Source organism: Tachysurus fulvidraco, chromosome 20, assembly GCF_022655615.1.
Source record: "Tachysurus fulvidraco isolate hzauxx_2018 chromosome 20, HZAU_PFXX_2.0, whole genome shotgun sequence".
NCBI lineage: Eukaryota > Metazoa > Chordata > Actinopteri > Siluriformes > Bagridae > Tachysurus > Tachysurus fulvidraco.
The window spans coordinates 3,465,534-3,486,591 of record NC_062537.1 but is presented as its reverse complement, the minus strand read 5'-3'; the positions used below and the strand labels follow the sequence as shown (position 1 = coordinate 3,486,591).

General features: G+C 42.3%; 1 protein-coding gene and 1 long non-coding RNA gene across 4 annotated transcripts in view; both read right to left on the bottom strand.

The window, feature by feature from the left end:
* The window catches only part of sez6a (seizure related 6 homolog a), a 91,056-nt gene that overhangs the window by 20,889 nt on the left and 49,109 nt on the right, over positions 1-21,058 (bottom strand). For all 3 annotated transcript variants that reach the window (XM_027158694.2, XM_027158696.2, XM_027158695.2), the window contains exon 4: positions 10,991-11,183. In XM_027158694.2, the coding sequence (XP_027014495.2) occupies positions 10,991-11,183 (193 nt within the window). The remainder of the gene's footprint in view (positions 1-10,990; positions 11,184-21,058) is intronic.
* On the bottom strand, positions 4,696-9,379 carry LOC113650373. The gene is made up of 3 exons (XR_003442394.2): positions 5,818-9,379; positions 5,261-5,340; positions 4,696-5,055 (listed from the first exon to the last, which is right to left on the bottom strand). It is a non-coding gene; the product is annotated as an uncharacterized LOC113650373 (long non-coding RNA).

The window sequence follows — 21,058 nt, the reverse complement described above, 5'->3', positions numbered from 1 at the left end:
CATTAAGAGATAGCACACTTCAGGAGACGATTTCAGCTTCTGACTCATCTCCCTGACAAGAAGAGCTTTGGAGTCAGGAGGAGATCTCACGAGGCAATCAAACTTAATAAGGACAACAGACAGCAACAAGCTGAAAGTGTGTATATTACATGGCTGGGAATATTATTCCAGCTGAGTGATGCTTTTTATGGGCCGTGTTGTTGTCTCTGATAATAGCCAAATGGATGCTGGTCTCGGCCATTTGAAGTGGAGTAGTGCACTTACAGCAGTTACTGCAGTTTGGCCAATTTTCAGTGCAGGTGATCAGATTGCTTATGTCCACACTGTGGATTTAGCACAGTGCTTGCTCACTTCCCTTTCCCAAAACACACAAATACATAGATCCATGGCCTGTACTGGGCTCTTCCTCATAATGATGAAGCCATTAGAGCGACGACACTAAGTGTGCGCATCCAGCCACCCCCGAGCCATCCGGAGAGGTTCACGTTCAACACCCAGCCCCCTTTTAGGCAGGTTATTATCATTTTATCTTTATTAAGACCATCAGCCCTATCTGAGCACAGGCGCGTGCGTGGCGAGACGGGTGCCGGAGGCGAGCCTTAATGTTCACCCAATCTCTGGAGAATTAAATAACAGGCGCTTGCTGTCTCCATTTCCTCGGTAAGTCACGGTGCTTTGCAGCCCATAAAGCCTGATTGTCTCGCAATTACTAATAATGACTCCACAGCAAGCGCGGTTGGGCAGATTAGTTGCCGGTGGGGTTGCAGGCAACAGATGCCAGCGTGTTATAATATGCCCGGTGTAGAAAAGGGAATATTCTCTGCGCTGATCCGAGACTGATAGAAAGCATCCTAAAGCAATTTTAGAAGTTTGAAGCTTAGAACAATCTCGTCTGTCATTTTAGTCGCTTCTGTCGTATAAAGGCAGCGTGGATTAACACGCCGTAGCTGAGAAATATCAATAAATAAACAGATTGTCTCTGATCAAATCTATACACGTACAAATCAGCCAGAACTTGCGACCAACAGCGACACAAATCTTCACGTCAATCTCAGTGCTTCAATCAGTACGGTTCACATACCGTATATCCTCTAGACTTTACATAACAGATATTATATAATGATAAAAGATATTGTACAGCTACAGGGCAGAGTCTGCACACGTGAATCAATATTAACCCTCATCATCCCAAACAGCTTTCTAGTATTTTTAGTATCCTGACACAAGCTCACGCTAAGTCTTTAAGACGCATCCAGTATTTGTTGCTTAAACAACAACAAGCAACAGGTAAAGTATTAATTATGACATAAAAATCTAAAAATAAGAAGTAAAATTTCAAATAAGCTGTAAAAAGTAAATAAAAAAAAGAATTTTAGCAATTGTTTAAATTGCTCTTCCATAAAGTTTTTTTTTTTAATTTCCGCAACATTGCACTAATTACTTTCAAAAGTTGACGATAACATTTAGATTGCTAAAAGAATGAAAATGAATCGCTAGCTATCCGATTCGCCGCATCACCAGTTATTCTCCTATAAAAGCCGATCAGTTTGGCGCTTTCCTCACTCTCACTTTCACGTTCAAGAGTAAACTTTGTCATCGTCATTCGTGTAATTTGTCTTTATCATTCTGTTTGAGCTTCTCTGTTACGAACCCAGTGCTGGTGGAGGAATTCAGCTGCACAGTTTCTGAAGCTGGAGTCTAGGTGGAATAGTTTAGCATGTTTTATAGATTACACTAAGTCCCATTGTGTCGTAAACTATTCATCATTGGAAAACTAGGTGTTGTATCGTGGCAGATTTTTATAGAAAAGCCCACTTGGTTGCTCCAGAACGAAAAAAAAGAAGAACGGTGAAAGCAAAACATGTTTTGACGGCTGCTCGAATACATTTGGGGTTGGGGGGAAAAAACACACCATCTGGATCAATAGAAACAAGGTTAGTCACGGTATGGAAGCTAAATATAGAAGATAACATGAAGCAAACATGCCATAGTCTTTCAGCGTAGCTAGGATTATACAGCCAAGACAGCTATAAATCTATGGCAATAAGCTGGAATGAGTTCACTGGACACAGGGGACATGGTGCTTGAGAGGACAGGCTCGGTTCCACACTCCAGTGTTTATTGAGCCCTTGACCATTTGAATTGAGTGTTAAACCTCCGGCACATAAACATCAATACATCTCTCCGATTTAATCTCGTTTCTCAGGGACAGCTCTATTGATCTTTGCCTAAGTGCTATGTTTTACTGGATGGGCTCACAGACGCTTTTAAATCAGCAGCCTGAAAGATGGAATAAAGCGGTCCAAGGCCTCCCGTTAAGCACTGACGCTTTTTAACAGTGTGTAATCCCTGCATACGCAATCACATCACACAGACGTCCGGGGAAATTCGGATGGAGCGCTCCAGAGACTGAGACCTTGGCAGTGCCGACACCCTTGAGCTGTGTGACTGTGTGTTTGCTCGGATTTATTGCATCACACGAGGCTCTGAACTGCCATGCAACATTGAAACACCCTAAAATTTATGGCACGTGTGTTTATTATTGTTTCATGGTAAATTAATTTCCAAGATTGAAAATTGTCAGTGGATATAAACCCGGGGGGCCGGGGGGTAGATTGTGAAACATAAGAGTCAAATTATGTTAGCATTATCTAAGGAATGATACACTCAGGGACACGCTAGTAGAGGAAACGAATCATCAACACGGCATGACGGTTTCCTCATGGTGGCACAGTGTGGGGTTTAAATGTTAGAATGTCTTCCTTAAGGAACAACACATCTTACTTTTTATCCGTCATGGCTACGTTTTTTGGACCATCTAAAAGAATGAAAGCCTTTCTCTCTCTCTTTTATTTTCTTTCTCTTTTCCACATCAAATATTACACAATAGGTTGATGTGAAAACACCATGTATGTTGTTACTATAGAAACAATCCCATAACATATGCATTAAAACAAATCTGTGGTTTGTCTTGAAGCTGGAATTCCTGTCAGAGCTGAAATGAGAACTGTGGTGTAACACATGATAAAATATGAGAGCCAATCATGTTCCAGCATGCAAACGAATTGTTTTCCTGTTGATTTCCCAGTTTGAGTAGAATCTGGATTTCTTGAAGGTGTCATATGATGTGTGATGTGGCAATCAGCCTCCTGTAGCTTTCCAGATGCAGGGCTGTATATGAGAGCACGCACCTTCTGTCATGTTCATAGTTCTTTCATTTAACAAAAATCCAACAATAAAATGCAACATCTGTTGTTATTAAAAAAAGAAAGATAGAAAGAAAGAAGGAACGAAAAATCCCAACGAGCTCCCAGTCATTTGTAGCAGGCGTGTGGAGTCACTGACACACTCAGGGCTTGATGTAATGTTTTTGAAGTGATTGATCAGAACGCTTTCGTGGACTCTGTGAAGTGTCAGTAACGGAAACTCTGAGGCACGTCCGCGTTCAGCCGGATAGCAAACGTCGTCAAAGTCTAATGGTTTTCCCAGTACAGGCAAAGTAGGCGCGTTTCAGTGATTAGGCTATTTCCAAACCTTTTCAACAAACATGTCGCAGCTGTATCAAAAGCTGATTCGTATTTGTTGCTGTCAGCGTGTCACTGATGCGCCGCATAAAGCTCATTTCACTGTAATCGCTCTCTGTCAGATTCATCTCCATCTCACACTGCCTCATTCGTGACATGCCACAATCTCAAACTGCTTGAATCCATCTGGGGCCGGATCAAAATCATCTTATATTTCAGATTCTTTTAAAGTGGCCTTGATGACAGCACTGAACACTCTCCATGTCCATCTGTCTGTCTCTCTGTCTCTCTGTCTGTCTGTCTGTCTGTCTGTCTGTCGCTTCTGCAGGAGAAACTGGCTCCATTTTCTTTTGAACAGATTCCAAAAGAAAAACTATGTTTAGAGGTAAATTCATACCTGTGCATCAACCTTAATGATCAAATAATGTTCAAACTTTTGGTTATATTTATAATCCGGTGTCACCCATATGAGGATGGGTTCCCCTTTGAGTCCGGTTCCTCTCAAGGTTTCATCCTTTACCAATTTATCCTTTTTCCTTGCCACTGCTGCCTGAGTCTCATCAGACTTGCTCATTGGGGATAAATACATACACATTGTGAACTATAGATATCTAATAATAATCTTGAATTTTTTATAATATTAATTCTTTATATTATTCCTTATGTTTACCTTCTGTTCTGTGTTTATGTTCTGTAAAGCTGCTTTGAGACAATGTCTATTGTAAAAAGCGCTATACAAATAAACTTGAATTGAATTGAATATCTTACTCTGTTAAGCAGGTTTGACTACTAAGGAAGCTCATGGCCAGGAATCTCCTAAACAATTTGAGAAACACGATATTCCTTATTTTGACTCTTCAATCCTTTGACTAGAAACAAGTTCAGCACGGTGCATATGCATTTCTTTATCATCACCTCGTAAATCATTTATCCTCTGCATAATCCCCTCTTTTATTCTGGGAAATATCTCTAAATGCTGTTTCTGTCTTTTTTTTCTTTTCTTACTTTCTTTCTTTTTTTTTTTTTTTTACAGCTGTTTGTATCTATGTATACAGAAGATGAGCTGTGCTTAAAATAAGAGTCAACACACCTAATAAAAGCTGGTTGTTTTTACACATTAACTTTATTATAGTCATTAACTATTTTCAGGCAATGATTAGCATCTTGTTGTTTTTTTATGTTTTTTTTTTTTTCCAGAAACAGTGGATAAAAACCAATACAAACACTTCTTGTACTGGACATGTAGCCCGAGGGCAGACCCAGGACCGGCTGCGGAGATGATATCTCACAGCTGGCTACGGAACATCTGGGGATACCCAAATAGGAGCTGGAATTTGTGGCTGGGGATTCAGGAGACCGAAGAAAAGCTACTCAGCTTGTTGCCACTGCAACTCCCAATGGAAAAAGAGGAAGGGAAATGAACGATGAATGAATTCTTTGTATTTTTCACACCTGGGTACAGAGCACTCCACGGGATCCCTTTAACTGTTGTCTTTTCTCTTCAACACCACTGCTGCTGTTAAATCCAACACTACCAGAGTCATAGCTTCGTGTCAAAGAAAAGACACGAAACACAAAACAAAACCCCATGGAATCAATTCTGTTATAAACCCCATGGAATATATTCTGCTATAGAAAGCGTTTACTTCTTTTAATCTGATATGTGGCTTGGGAACATCTGCTAAAAAATTTTTTTTTCTGTGACAACTACTTCATATACAAAAAAACTACATTACCCAGAATACTCAGCGACGGAACGGACTACAAACCCAGTCCCAGGGGGCGGAGTTACCTCAGTACCTCAGGTGTATTGTGGCTGTGTAACGATGACAACGATAAAAAAAAAACAACAATTTACGTTTGCAAGACAATTTTTGAAAGATGCTGGTTGTAACTATGGGTTCATTCGGAAAACAACACGCAGTCATTCGAAGAGTCGACACGGTGATTAGACACCAGGCCAAATCCTCCTTCTGGAAAATTCTGGAAATGTAAGTTTACTTTTTGGTTAAACTTTTAATGTGTAAAAAACAAACCTAGAAACCTTTAAAAATCCGTAATGTTTAATTGTTTTGCTGTAATAATAATAGTTTGCTAGTTGGGAAATTTTGTCATTAAACAAAATTTTGTCTTGAAAAATAAAGTTTTTAAATACAAATAAATAGATAGATAGATAGATAGATAGATAGAAACAGTCCCCAGTCTTAAAAACAGTTAAATTATACAGTTCAACCGCTTAAGCCAAATAAATGTAGCTCATGCTAACAGTTTTCAGTACAACTGAAATATTTACCTCAGGATTTATTTATTTGGCTAATTTTGTGGCATTTGGAAGGTAAAACAATTGTCTAGTAGTCTGTAAAATGTGCTTTATACCCCACAGTTTGCGTCTAAAGTGATTTAAAGTCCACTAATGAGGTCCAATTGCATCCCTTTGTGTTCCTATCTAACAGAGCTGCAGGTTTCCAACGCAGAAAGAAGCTAATTAGGATGGAGGGAAAAAGAGGAACTGGATCGGCTCGAGGAACTGGATTCGGATTCAAAGCACCGACCCAAAATGAGTGAGTAATTGGGTTCCGATCTTATATTCGCTTGTTTAACGGCTTGTTCGTGCACCACGGTGGCGTGGATGCTGTTACTTGTTTTCTGCTCTGCTTAGATGGATGTACTGACCATAACAGGGAGAAACTGCTTACAAATTATTAATGATTTTTATTCTGGGAAGGAAACAGATGTGCATCACCAGATGTGCATCACGTGACCCTTGTTCTTGTTTTATAATCCAGGGGTATGGAAGTGTTCCTTGTAGTTTTCTGTCATCCACACAGAAATCCTTTGTTTGTTGTTGTTGTTGTTGTGCATAGAAATGTCTGAAAACGGCTTAAAATGTTCATGAAAGTGTAAACAAGTTATTCACATGGTTAAGTTCTTCACTTAGAATTACAAAATGTGCTAACGCAGTAGTAAATGGCTTGTTTTTGTTCGCTTCATGCTGAATTTCAACACAATTTATTTTATTGTTTTCGCTTAACAAATCTGGCCTAAAATACTGAATCCATCTGCTTGGATTTTATCGATTTGATTTGTAGTTATTTTTGCACCAACGTCTTGATGACATGCAGGTGAAAGTGCTTTAATCCCATAAGCTTTTTTTTTTTTTTTTTTTAAACACAGAATCCTTTTAATTGTTTTTCACCAAATTTAACATTCCAAACCATGTGAAAGTGCTTGCGGGTGAAATGAAATAGGTGATGACGCGCTCATACTCTGGATGCACGGGGTTACCGAGAATAAAATTGCCTATCACAGCGGGGATTTAATTCCATTGTTAATCACCCGCAAGGAAAATCACAAGCAATTAGATCGCATTAAATTGTTTGTGTGTGGAAATGGTGCATTCTCATATGAAGAAGAAGCAGCACTGGCCAGTGAGGAATGAATTGTACAGATTGTAATGTCCCTTATCTGTCACAAACGTAATAAGCCACTTCCACGCTCTATAGCCTGATCGCTGCGATTATATGACTGTGCAATCAGGTTCAATCTAGTGTACTGAACATCTAATAACTGTGAAGGAAATACAACAAACACACACACACACACATACACACACACACAGATCTCAGAAGCCCAGGTTCTTAAGCTCAGCACTGTAGTAATCATTTTGCTGTCACTCCTCTAAGAGCTGCTGATGTACAGATATTAATTGCACACTGTTGAGCTCCATCTCTCCGCAGACTGCGACATGGGCCTGCGATCGTCCCATTTGGCGCCTTTTTTTTTTTCTAACTGTATTGGACTTTCATTCAAGGTCTATTCTTGAAATGTTCTCACGTGTACAATTCACATTTCTGTACCTTAAATTTCCCCAACCCAAAATTCTCCAGACCAAATTTTTCAAATTTCTGAGAATTCTACAGCTCAGATTTCTACAAATTGAATTTTTTTGCAGTTCTGCTTTCTGGAATTGAAATTTTCTACATCACAAGCACTGTTTCTGTTACTAGGAACTAGACTTTGTATGCATGTCGATGACACTAACATGGTGATAATCTTTGCAGAGTTAACTCATCATCATCATCATCATCAGTGTCCTACTCGGCTTATTGCAGTTAGTATAAACCTGCACAATATGGCCGATGCTTCTAGTAACTTATTTTCAGTTTAAAGGCTGCTAGTGTTCATCAGAAACAACCGGACGCTGCACCTAATGAACAGTTCAGTAACATTAATTACTACCTTATTGGCGGTAAAGATGAAATGAACTGAAAATGAAGAAGGATAGAGTAGTTTATTTCCTCTGAAAGTCGCCATGAGCTTCTTCTGATCTTGTTCATTTCTGCTGATGAATTTCCACGTCTGATGGACCACACGGCCGAATTTCATACTCGGCATGATCACTGCTTCATGTCCAGACACACTGACTCACATTCACTCACTCTGAATAAGTACAGTTATGAACCATGGCAGCATGGAATCTTGTCAGGTGTTTAGTGTGTCTAACACTGTGTTCAATTTCGCTCTGAAGTGTTAAGTTTGCCCCAAAGCTTCAAAATGGGTCTTAAAAAAATAGACACTACAGCGGTTATTTTTTTGTTGTTTGCAACTATCTAGTTATTTAACCGTGATAAGTGGTGTAGAGATTATATATAATGAATTATATAGTTTCGAGTTCCTCACCCGGAGAGCCCTCGAGGTGCTTTTTGAGTATACACCATGTAAGGTAACATCTCACTGCTGCTATTCGGTTTCTGAATGAGTCGATTCTAAAACACACACCATAAATGTCCTGAGTTGATGTTCTGGCAGAATCCTGCACAAAACCAAGTGCTTCACAGTGCGCTATCTGAATTAAATCTCGCCCCTTCGTTCTCCATAATAACCGATAAATGAACTCTTAAAAGCGAGTGATGAGCACGCAGTCAGCTCATCACCTCCTGCGGCGCTCTCCCAATGAGCACACGCGACCCATAATGCAGCTCACTAATGCAAACTCACGCATTCGCTCACGTTAACGGCTTTATTTTTACGCGTCCGTGGGGGGGTAACTCGGCAAAACGAATCTGAGCCACGTTCTTATAAAGGAGCTTATAAGGAGCTTAATGCAGTGTAACACTGGCCTGCTTTGACTTGTAGTGGTGTCACTCTGGTGTTCATGCGCACACTGTGCAGCTGTGAGTAAGCAGTAAGGTTTGAAAAGCAGAAGTAACGCTCAAGAGTGGGTGAGCTTTAGACCAGACGCATAGATATTCACTGTGTGGCGTGTCTAAGCATTCCTGGTTACATCCCAGTGGACGTTCAGTTCATACCGAAAACACTTTTCTTAACTTGTGCTGTTTATTATTATAACGAACGAATCAACAAACGAATCGTTGTTCCACAGTTTTGAAACCGTTCATGCAGCTGATCTGCCGTTACACTGTTGTGGAAAAAGAAATCTGAAGCACACACTTAACTTTTCACTGCTCGTTTTTAACATCTGTTTTTACACACCGTGGACAAGACTAAAAAAAAAAAAGTGTCTTTTGTGTTTTTAAGGAGCGTCTTCGCTGATCTTACAGAGATTAAATAAAAAGACTGAAATCAAGGCATTAGGAACTCAACATAATAGTAATCAGAGGATTTCACTATATAGAATTTTTTAAAATAAATTTTTAGGACAAGATAATTGAAGTAATGAATTGCGAGAGAGGGAGGGAGTGTGTGTGTGTGTGTGTGTGTGTAATGACTGCACATTGTTATCAGAGACTACAGACACTAAAGAATAGAAGAGAAAACAACAAAGAGCACACGAGACGGAGAGAAAGAGCAGGAGCAAGAGAGCGGCGTCTTATTCAACAGGCACATTAGAGACATGTAAGAACGCGAGCCTGTCATACTTCATTAGTTTCTGGAAACAATAGAATTTAGTTGTGCACCGGGTTATTACTTTCTCTCGCTTTGCTCTCGCTCTCTCTCTCTCTCTCTCTCTCTCTCTCTCTCTCTCTCTCTCTCTCTCTCTCTCTCGCTCTCTCTCTCTCTGGTGTTATGAGGAACAGCAGTGCAGATCGGACTGCTCTGGAAATGTCTATTAGCACAATTCTTCTCCCATGTAATTACGGCTGGTAAATGACAGACGCCTCTCGCTGACATGAGCTCTGCGTGTTTACACGTGTCGAGAGCCGTCAGCATGCAGCTGGAACACGAGTCGAACACCAGAAGCGCTTTGTCCTTTCTCGAACCCCAGCGGGCCGCGGCCTGTCCCGTCCTGTCTTGTACTTTTAATTAAAACCAGATGTTTTACTCTGTACATTTAGAGTATTTAAGCGTCTAGACCTCCTTTACACATATTTAATTTTACTTTAATGTTTGTTATTATCATTAAGTTCCTTCAATGAGAAATAAGTCATTGGTATGTGGATAGAGTTTATTCAGATTTATGCAAATTAAGCTGTAAACTGAGTCTTAATTCAAACCCCGCTTTAACCTTTTCCTATAAACTAAACCCTCCCCTCATCCTAACTCCACCTCATAAGCTCTTTCCTAATGCTAACCCCTCCCAACACATACAATGACTCCGCCCATAAACCCTCCCCTCACCCTAACTCCACCCCATAAGCTCTCTCCTCATGCTAACCCCTCCCAACACGTACCATGACTCTGCCCATAAACCCTCCCCTCACCCTAACTCCACCCCATAAGCGCTCTCCTAACGCTAACCCCTCCCAACCCATACCATGACTCCGCCCATAAACCCTCCCCTCATCCTAACTCCACCCCATAAGCTCTCTCCTAACGCTAACCCCTCCCAACACATACCATGACTCCACCCAAAAACCCTCCCCTCACCCTAACTCCACCCCATAAACTCTCTCCTAATGCTAACCCCTCCCAACACATACTGTACCATAACCCTACCCCATAAATTCCCTCCCAACCCTAAGAAAACATTGCATCCTTTAACGTTCATGTGTTTTGCTGGGCATCGGCGTGTTCCCCATCTTGTGATTTTCGCCTCTCATCTGCGTGTCTGACCTCGAACACGGATATTAATCATGTCCTTGTGTGCTACTCATCATCCGCTCCCACCGTGGACGGAGCTGAGCGTGCTGATTGGATTAGCCGACATAAAGACCCTCTGCCTCTGGCTTGTAATTGTTATGGTGCACTTCAACAGTCATAGCTGTTTTCTCAGATCTCTAGTGCTTGTTGCCTCTCTATGCACTTTAAAGAACTTGTTTTAAAGAAAATGGCTGCAGTGCCGATTTTATACACAGCAGTCGGTCAGGAACAAGTGTTGAAAACTTTTGCTTGATTCTTGCCAGACTTGGTGCAAACTCTAAACACCTTCCAATCATTTTTTTTCCTTGTTGTGTCTAAATATGAATGAGGTTGTGTACAACAGGATGAGATGAAATGATGGTTATTAGTCTTTCCATCTATTGATTGTTTACATTAAATGGGAAGCGTTCTTGAGAAAGTCTCACCTCTGTAGCGCAGCAGCAGTGAACCCGGTCTTGGCTGCTTCCGGCTGGTGAAGCAGATGGAGATCTGATTGCTGGAGCTTTTTACCACTAGCCCTCTCATCAGCCCTGACTTGTTGGCCAGGATGGAGGGCTCACGGCCACCTAGGTCTTCCAGCACCACGTTCTCACCTTCCTCCAGCGTCACGTTCAGCACCTGTAGATGAAGAACATCATACAGAGAGAAAGCTCAGCAACCACGAAGACGAGGCTGAGAAAGCAGCCTGAATCATGGTGGCATCTTGGTGGAATATTTACACAGAACGGAGAGCGTGCTCTTTCTCCTCTAGTGTTCTCATCAGCCACAATTCAGACTTGTCTCATTTTTCTATTACAATGCAATAGATTTCATGTCATTCATCATCCAAATCCATTAAAGCTTCAGCCTCTACGAGGCGCATTACCACTTTTTTTTTTCCTCCTAACCGATAAAGCTTTAGTCATACACTTTTTTTTCTTTATCTATAATATTCTTTCTCCTGAAAAACCCTGAAATTTTTATTGAACTTTAATTCATAGTTTGGTTTAAAGGGCAGTAATGCGTTTATTTATGGGAGATTTCAGAGATGGCTAAAGGAATTTATTCAACAGGTCCAAATGTTTGTTTGTTTGTTTTTGTTTGTTTGTTTTGTTTTGTTTATTTATTTATTTATTGTATCGTGTTTTAGGGAAAAAATAAAAAAGATACTTATTTACCTGAATTTGTCAAAGATTAAAAAAGAAATCTTTTCCAAACCCCCCCCCCCCATATATTTAAAAATCTACCTCTTTATCTCTATTTCTATCTCTGTTTGTCTCATTTGTTTTCTGTACAGTAAAATGTGCTCCATCAGGTGATGGATTGATGGTAACTTAGAAAATAAAATGGTTTCCCTTTTTTTTTTTTTTTACACAACAATAAGTAGATTATTTTTCACATTATATATATTCATTTAACGCATTCATTAAATTTTCCGCCTTACCAGTACGGACAGATTAGTCGTCTGGGATTTAATAGATTTCTTGGTTGCTACTGAGGAGATAAGTAAGTTTTTACACCCAGAGAAAGTTTTTAGTTCATAAACATCAACATTTCCATAAAACTCTAACATTTTGTATCCCAAAAGTCATTTCATATTTAAACTGAATCATGACTAAAAGTTCAGCGTCGTTTAACGAGAGCACGTCAGGAAGAAAACACTCCTGCGCCGCAGAAAAAGGTCAGCGCTATAATTATCGCAGCGCTCAGAGCTGGGATCGAGGAGATTTGTAGCGAGGGAGTTCCATTAGCGAGTGGGATGTGGAGGCCCTGCTGAGGGCAGGACCCTCCTCTCTCAGGTAATGGAAGTGTCAGAGCGAGGGAACACAGCGAGGGAACACAGCGAGGGAACATGTTCAGCTACAACGAAGAGCTTAAATGAATCTGACCACACTGACGGAACCAGCCACCAGAGAACAGACCCACGTCGAGGAACCTCACGTCGTCTTACACTTCATAATAATGACAAGCGGAACAGTAATGGGAGAAAAGCCTCATGAAATTTCAACCTGTTCAGAAAGCGTGTGTGTGATGACCATGACGACTCGGGTAAAAGTGTCACAAAGAGAGACATTAGAGATTATAACCTTGGCCTTGGCCAGCGATCCAGAGTTTTTCTTATTTACAGCATGTTGTAGTGAAAGTACAGACTATAGAACCTGCTATAAATTTCCAAGGATATAAAAATATATTATTTTTTGCTCTGGCTCCTCCCTGACCACGCCCCCTGATCAAAGGTTCCTCTCTACGGGTTCAATCTGCTTTCAAGTCTCCATGTTGCCTCTTCTTGGATTATCGTTCCAACACGTGGAGCTGCTTAGTGTCAGCACGTGAACCAGGTTCAATGCGGATGTACACGGCTGGAGGTTATACCGGATGGATGTGGATTTAGCTGTTGCCCCTCTCACAGCTGCACATTTTTCAATTAGAATAAAAACAAGAATCCTTGTACATCTAAAAGACCAAAGGACACGACGTAACAGCCCCCATGAGACGTCAGCCATCGCTCCAGCATGCTTGTTGGTTGTAGCTTGTGTTAAACTTCCCAAACTCTTTATTTATTTATTTAAAAAACACACGTTGCCTGGTAAAAAAAACAAAACGTGCATTTTGGTTACGAATAAAAAGCGAGCAGGGGACAATACGAGAGAGGGAGAGAGTCAGTGAGAGGAAAAACACTGCAGCTCTTTATGTTCCGCTTCGTCATTGTGAGGAAAACCATTTGCTGATTATCTCACAGGCCACAACTGAATGCAAAACAAGTGCACTTCAATCTCGTCCTGCGTTCTTTCTCTCCCTCTCTCCCTTTCTCTCTGTCCTTCAGTGTTGTCATTCGATGCCGGCTGTTTCACGCTCGTATCCCAGCTTCGTATCCCAGCTGCATGCGTCTGAAGGACACCGGATGCTGGTTTCGACTCAGCAGCCTGCGCTCTGAAGATTACTTTAATAGAGAAGCAAAACAGGTCTAGTGCTCTAAATATAGATTAGTGCTCCAGAAGCTTCTCCAGGTCCATCTGCTGTGGCGCTGAAGTGTGAATTTAACCCTCTCTGGCCTACATTATTAGAGCCTGTGTAAGACTCAGACAGATGATGGTGTGACGCAAGCAAATTAAATTCAGAAGTCACGTGATGAGCAAAACCTCAAAATCTATAGCCATTCTATAGCCACTGTATGTAGCTGGAGATACTCAAGATACTTAAAATACTTGTAGCAGTTAATATACATGTGTGTGTGTGTGTGTGTGTGTGTGTGTGTGTGTGTGTGTGTGTGTGTGTGTGTGATTAAAGAACCAGACACCTTGTGAAACTTTCTGGAAACTTTTCTATCTCCAGTCTAATGATGGAGTGAGTTTTCACCAGCTCATTATGTTCCAAAGCAACAGTATCTTTGTTGATTTTTTTGTTTTTTTTGTTCCTTCTCAAATCAAGAATCTGTTGTTCAGTTTACAATATAAACCCGTCAAAAAAAAAATATGATCGCATTTACTTCAGCCCACTTCGTCGTATAACCGAAAAGTTCACGAGACACGTAATACCGGACCAAACTTTAAATATAACGCTGTGTAGAAATGTGGTTATATTTTGGAGCACAGTAAAGGCAATGTATATGTCTGACTGCTGAAACAAATCCCTGACAGGGAGAGGGGGAAAAATAAACAAACAGTGCTCCGTCTGTTCGAATCGTACTAATGAACCGGGTCTGTGTCCCACCGTGCAGGGTTGCCATGTTTCCTGTATAATATTCACATGTTTCACATACTGCACATCAGAAACTCACATGCAGCACATTTAACAGACAGAAACAAAGAAGAAAAAATGCATTTATCTATCTATTTATCTATACTATCTGGTGTTTCTCCAGTGTCGTGATTAAAGGAAATGGTCCATGTATTTTTGAGAGTTCCCCACTGAGAGAACATGAGACACTGGGTCTTAATGGCGAGACCCTGGGCGGTAATGGCGAGACAATAAGTGGGGGGAAAAGAGACCCTGGGCGGTAATGGCGAGACAATAAGTGGGGGAAAAAAGAGACCCTGGGCGGTAATGGTGAGACACTGGGCGGTAATGGCGAGACAATAAGTGGGGGGGGGGGGGAAAGAGTCCCTGGGCGGTAATGGCGAGACACTGGGTGGTAATGTCGAGACAATAAGTGGGGGGAAAAAGAGACACCGGGCGGTGATGGCGAGACACCGGGCGGTGATGGCGAGACACTGGGTTGAAATAGCTTTGAATTTTGCAGACTTTGACTTAAAATTGCAGTGCCTAACATGTTTGACTGTCTGTTGATTAGTTGCCCCTGCTGTCTTGTCACTCTCCTTCAGAATAATGAACGTAACACGAGGACAGAACGTGGCTGCAGACATTTCTCAAATGTCCAGACCAGGAGCACAGCCAGGAGAGAGAGAACACAATCTTATTGCGGAGAGCTTCAGATGGCACTGTGTCTCAGGGGAACACACTGCGACTTAAACAAAGCCGTGTTTTGTCACCCGGGTGTGATGAGAAGCTCAGCTGAAATCTGCCGCTCTCTGTGCACGGCTGCGGCGCAGTGTAACAGGAAGCACCAAGAAAGTGCTGAGGGAGCTGCGCAGAGGCCACTGTTATTTTCGCCTCGGTGTCCACATTCAATTACGGAAGGGTTATAGGCTTTAGATGCTGCTCCCGGGGGGCAAATCTGTGACATGGGGAGCTGTGTGTGATACAGTAGCGGTGTGAGATGAATCTTAAGCGTGTGGGTTTCTATGCTGAAATGTTAGCCGTATGATCGCTATGGAACATGGCTGCATAAATCACTGTTCAAAATAGACAGGAGGAGGGAAAAAAGTGTACCAGGAGACAAATAGTAAGAGCCTTCTGCTGTCCTTGTCTGCTGTATTTGCCTCCCTGTAAGCAAGATGAGTCGGTATCGAACGTCCCACTGCCTCGGCATCTAACACACACAGCACTGACACATGCACCGAAGGACGGGACGAGTCCCCGCAGGCCTGTCATCTGTCACACACTCCACAACCTGTCAGCACAAGCCTGGGACAGCTGTCCGCTTCTCAATTATTAAGAATCATAACCACGCTAGCCTGAACGTGCGGCGCTCCTGTTGATGAATGTCAGCCGGAACACCGAGGGGACCACCTGCAGAGCGCCGAGCACAAACACGGGCGTTATTGATGGATCAGGAAACGGACTGAACCCATAGACTTTGCTCTTTAATGAGACCGCAAGAAAAAAAATAGACTACGGTGGGACACAAGCTTTTTTTTTTTTTTGAGTGTCCAGAATTGGACCAGTGTAGGAGGACGACTTGCTCAAGGCTGCATTTTGAGTACACAAATGTCCATTAGCGATAGTGTCGTTAAATCTTTGAAGCATATTTTATCGTTACTAGTCCCTACATCCTTCACAAACAGCTACTCAAGTTTTTCTAACTAGGATTTCAGTCTTAATCAAATAGCTCCAGTTTTTCTCTACATGAAAACAAATGTGCTCGGGTGCGACAGAGATTCACGCCGAGGTTAAAGGAAACGAACGATGTGATCGAGATACCGGAAATACGTCCCCGAATAAGAATTCAATTAAAATCCGTCCGTGGCTGCCGGTAAAGAGGAGCAGGCGGAGGCCGTCACGCGCGTCCTTCAGACGTTGTCTCGACAAGCAAAAGGATTTTAATGAACACTCGACACTGCTGACTTTGGTTGAGAATTTAAAAAGCAGCAGGATGATAGCGCTGAGGTAAAAGAAGTCTGGGGAGGAAAAGGAAGTACAGATACAACTGTGGGTTGTGTGTATATTTGTGTATATTTGTGTATGACACACAGCGTGTTCAGTGGAGAGTGTGTGTGTGTGTGATCTATATTGAGAAACATCGGGGCTCAGACCGAGACTTTCCTCCTGTCAGTGATATGCGGATAATGACTAGAGCAGTGTGTGTGTCAGTGGCTTAGTATAGTGCGTAGGGGTGAAGCCGGAGTCTTATCATGGCACACAGATACAGATTGCTACACTGCCGTGGACCTGTGTGTGTGTGTGTGTGTGTGTGTGTGTGTTCTTCACCTCAGGGCAGAGGCTGGCTATCTGTCCACCGTTCCACCAATTTGAGTTTCTGATAATGTGAAATGCTTTATCATGCCTCGCTGGTCAGCTCGGTCAACCGGTCAGCTTGTCAAACAATCCTGAAAACGTGTTCGGAGAAAGACGAGGATTTGCTCCTTCTATAAGACATGACCTCACCGGGAACGCTCTCGTGTCCCGTTTCATCTCGTTAGCGACACTGTATATTCTCGTTTTATTTCTTTGCACAGTGTTTGTCGCGTGTCGTCGTGCGCCGCTCTTCTCACCTGTATGCTCACAGATCGCGTTTACGCTTCTAATCCTGACGTCGTTCGTTTTGTTTCATATTAAAATGCCTGGCACCTTACATCCACCTCCACCACCTCCACTTTTCTGCCACAGCAGATATTTTATTAAGCCGTGTAGTTTATCTGAAATATGCACATAATTTGTTGAAGGACACTTTACCCGCATGAATATTTGTGAATGTAATATCACCGGGAAACTAACGGCCCCCAATCATGAACTCGCTTGTTTTAATCGAATATTCACTGGTGAATTAAAGGCTAACACGGACTAGGCTCCATTTGCCATATGCTTGAGGATAAACAAATCTTTTAAAGTAAATATTCCACAGTTCTAATTCCTTAACCTTCACCGACAGTATCTAGAGCATATTACAGTGGTGATGAATTTCCCTGTATCTAAGAACAGACCACAAAACCTGTTTACTCCAAACTCTCTTATTATGAAGACCTGGCAGAAGGCCAGGCAGACGCTGGGCAGATAATTTACTCCACAGCACTTTTCAATCCTGTTCTGCTTACGGTGTACTTTCTGATAGTCAGGCTACAGCCTACAGTACATCCTCACACTGTAGGAGAAAAGTAACACCTACAGAACATTATAGGAAAAACTTTTCCCCCCTCAGACTTGCTGAATCTGTTTGAGTGACTGCAGTGTTGCCTACATTGTGTCTATATATATATATTTACAGAGCAGAGGTTCTTTCCTGTTGAGGTTTTTTCCTCCGTACAATGAAGTGCTATGACGCCGCTACGGGTGTCGCTGAATCGTCAGACAGTTGCTGGCTACACTAGAAATGGCGGTTGGTTTGGATTTGTGACATCGGTGTGGAAAAAGCTCGAAAGACCTGGTAGCTGGAACAAGCAGATTATTAATACAGATTATCTTACATTTCCGTTTATGGCATTTGGCAAACCCCCAAATTCAGTAGGACAACACCTTGGCTACTAAGCTACCACATCCCAATAGCTACCTGTAAGAGTTATAATGTTCGTAAAGTTGTTTGTTTCCAATCGTACATACTAATGCTGTTAGTCAGCGAACTAGCAGCATGTTTTACGTCACGTTACATAACAGGCCACACATTAGAGCAAAGATTTTTACAGTGTCTGTGTACCATCTAAACCCCATAGCTACATAATTAACAAATAACTGTGCGGAGAAGCCGTCGTCATTATCAGGCCAATTGCTTGATGGATATACGTCAGGAAATCGTAACCATGGCAATAGTAAAGGCGGTCTCTAAGGAAACAGCTGCCTTCATGTATCAATTGTGTTTTTTGACAGTCACAACAGGAAGTGTGCACTCGCGCCTCGCGCTTATCCCTGGCCGTCTGCACACCGTTTATCCTGCTACCCAGGCAACTCGCCTGATTTACGTCCCTGCTGCCTGATCCGAGCTTGACGGTGAATACAATGCTGCAGGCTGGGAGGAAAAAACCGAGTGGGGCAAAATGAACTTCCACTCACTTGTAGCCCTGTTTATCTCATCTGAACATTTGTGTCCCTTCATCTGACTTTCGTTATCAGCCTGTGTGTTATTTAGAACCAAAAAAAATCTGAGCAAGGGGCAAGCAACACTTATTGTCCTCTTCATACCTGGTGTGCGTTTTACACATTTCCACTACACATCATAAAATGGCTGAGCAGTACCCGGTTGTGTGAGTTAGAAGTGCTGATGAGTACAAATCCAGTTTGGAGAGAAGCTCTCATCTAGATGGTACTTTAAGGGCCAGGGGAGTGATGATTAATATGATTTATTCATGCACTGCCTCATGATACAAAAGCATGGCATGCTTAATGCTCAGGAATTCCTTTCATCCAGCGCATTTCTCCCAACGGCACAAATATTTTCCCAACCCAGGACTTGCTCCTGTGCATCCCAAATCTAGTTTCACGAAACATGAATTATGAAGCAAGATAGATTCCTATCATTCGAATAAAGGAGCTCGATCCCAACTAGCCGCTTGTGAATTTGCTCCGGGGTTTAGCTTTCGCATTCATTTGAATATATGCATATTTTGCAGCCGAGCCATCTGCTTTTCACCTCTTCATCACGTCTCATGGTGCCCTTACCGCCATCCTTCTCCGATGGGAAATAATGTCTCCTCTCGATTTCTCCTTTATGATGCCTAGCCGGGCCGAGGAGCAATTAATGTCACCTGAAAGCAATTCTCGGGGTGGGAGGACGCCACGGGAAAAACTCATTTCAGCTTCGGTGGCAGGACTCCGGAAAGCTCATCAGGATCAGACGGCCCTCCTTTATGTCCTGTCAGTGTGCTGGAGGGCTCTAGCATCAATGCTTCTCTCCATCACTCTCAAGGTTTATTACAACTCTGTGTGCTTCTCTCAGGCTCTGGTAATCCTTTCTGTGGGCTCGTTCCATTAAGTCACCAATCAAAATCCTGGAACATGGTTCAGCAAAATACATAATTCACAAGCAGACGGAAAGATGTTGATTGATAAGCCGAGGGAAAACGGTGAACGGCGAGGGAGATACGGTGCATAGTTTGATGACAGAAAGCACTGTCGGAAGAAAACTTCTAGCCTGCTTGGTTATAATGCATCAAAGGTTTTCCAGGTACAGACTTTGTACAGATCTTGTCGTTACATCCGCTGACCTTTATCGGTTATACCAACCATGTAGGTACACAATTACTGACTGTTCTCCATTAGCTTCCCTCCGTACCAGAGAAATTAAATTTAAAATTAGTAACAGTCCAGTTGCTCACAAGGCTTCGGATAAGCAAATAACGTCTCCCTATCCTCACCCATGGTCGCAGATTGTGGGTAGTGTCCAGAAGAATTAGGTCATGAGTACAGGCCGAAGAAGCGAGATCCCTTCACAGGGTTGCAGGCCTTACTCTCTCTGATGGGTTAAGGATCTTGAGAATCTAGGAGAACCTTTTAATATACCATTTGAACGGGCACCTTACAAAGCGACCTCCAGTTCAGCTCTTGGTAACGCTTTATCAGAGCTGCCCAAATTGAAGGACACCCCGGAGAAGACCCTTGGGGATCTTAACTGGGGCTCATCTGGAAATACCACACAAAGAGCAGGAATCTGTCAGTGTTTTACTGCTACAATATTTTTTTCAAGTATTCAGATTGGCCCTCTGAAATACTTCTAGCCTCCAGACTCGTCTCTCTCTCCTTTGTCAGTGGACAGCTTAGCACAACATTGCAGCCGATGGTAGCATGTATCAGGCATTAAATAACGTGATGACGAGTCATTTATTTAATTTAGTAAGCATGTTATGAACGATCAAACCAGATCCAGATGAAATTGAGACGCACTGTGTTCGAGGCAGGAAAACACTCAGCACAAATGTTTACTGCGGAGCATCATGCACACTTGCGCACATGCTTTTGGGATGTGGGAGGACACGCCAAGACCATCCAGAACTCTGCACAAACAGTAAGAGTTTAGAGCATTGAATCCTGGATTCTGGATTTCTGAGGCTACAGTACTTCTTGCTGCACCAGGTGGTGACAAGTTAAATCGGTAATTACTCTCGTCTTTGGACTATAAACACGCTTTAGCAGGCTTATGGTGCGTTTAAACTGCGTCCTCCCTTGATTCATATCACCCCCAACGGCTCCCCTTACGCAAATACTGACTGTCTTCATTCGCTGTTGACTTAAATTGGACTTGGGCTATTACGTACACATGCATGTATTTATTCAGTCCTCCAGAACAGATGGAAATCTTGTTTGTTTTTGTGTCCTAATATGCCATCGTGCATGGCAAGGTACCAGTGGTCTATATATCTAATAATTCAGTGGAATAATTTGTTTTAATTAGCTTAAACAGCATGACCGGTCATATACTGCTGACTAGCCCTTCTAATGCTGCCAACTTTTGTAATCAATGCCAAAAAGATGTAGCTTCCTTTGTGAAAAAGCAAATTTCAAAAATGAAAGCGCTCCAATCGACAGAGCAGACGTTCCCGCATGTGGACGAGTCCGCATGACAGTGACCGACAGAACGGATTACTAAAAGCATTGATCGGGATGTTTGGACGTCATGCCCCTATATAACAGGCGAGACAACAAAAGTCGACACCATAGAAGAGCGTGGGCACAGTGCCACATAGGACGTCATGAGGCTCGATCACACACACAATCGGTCGCGTCCTTGGCTGCATTCTCAAAGTCCCACA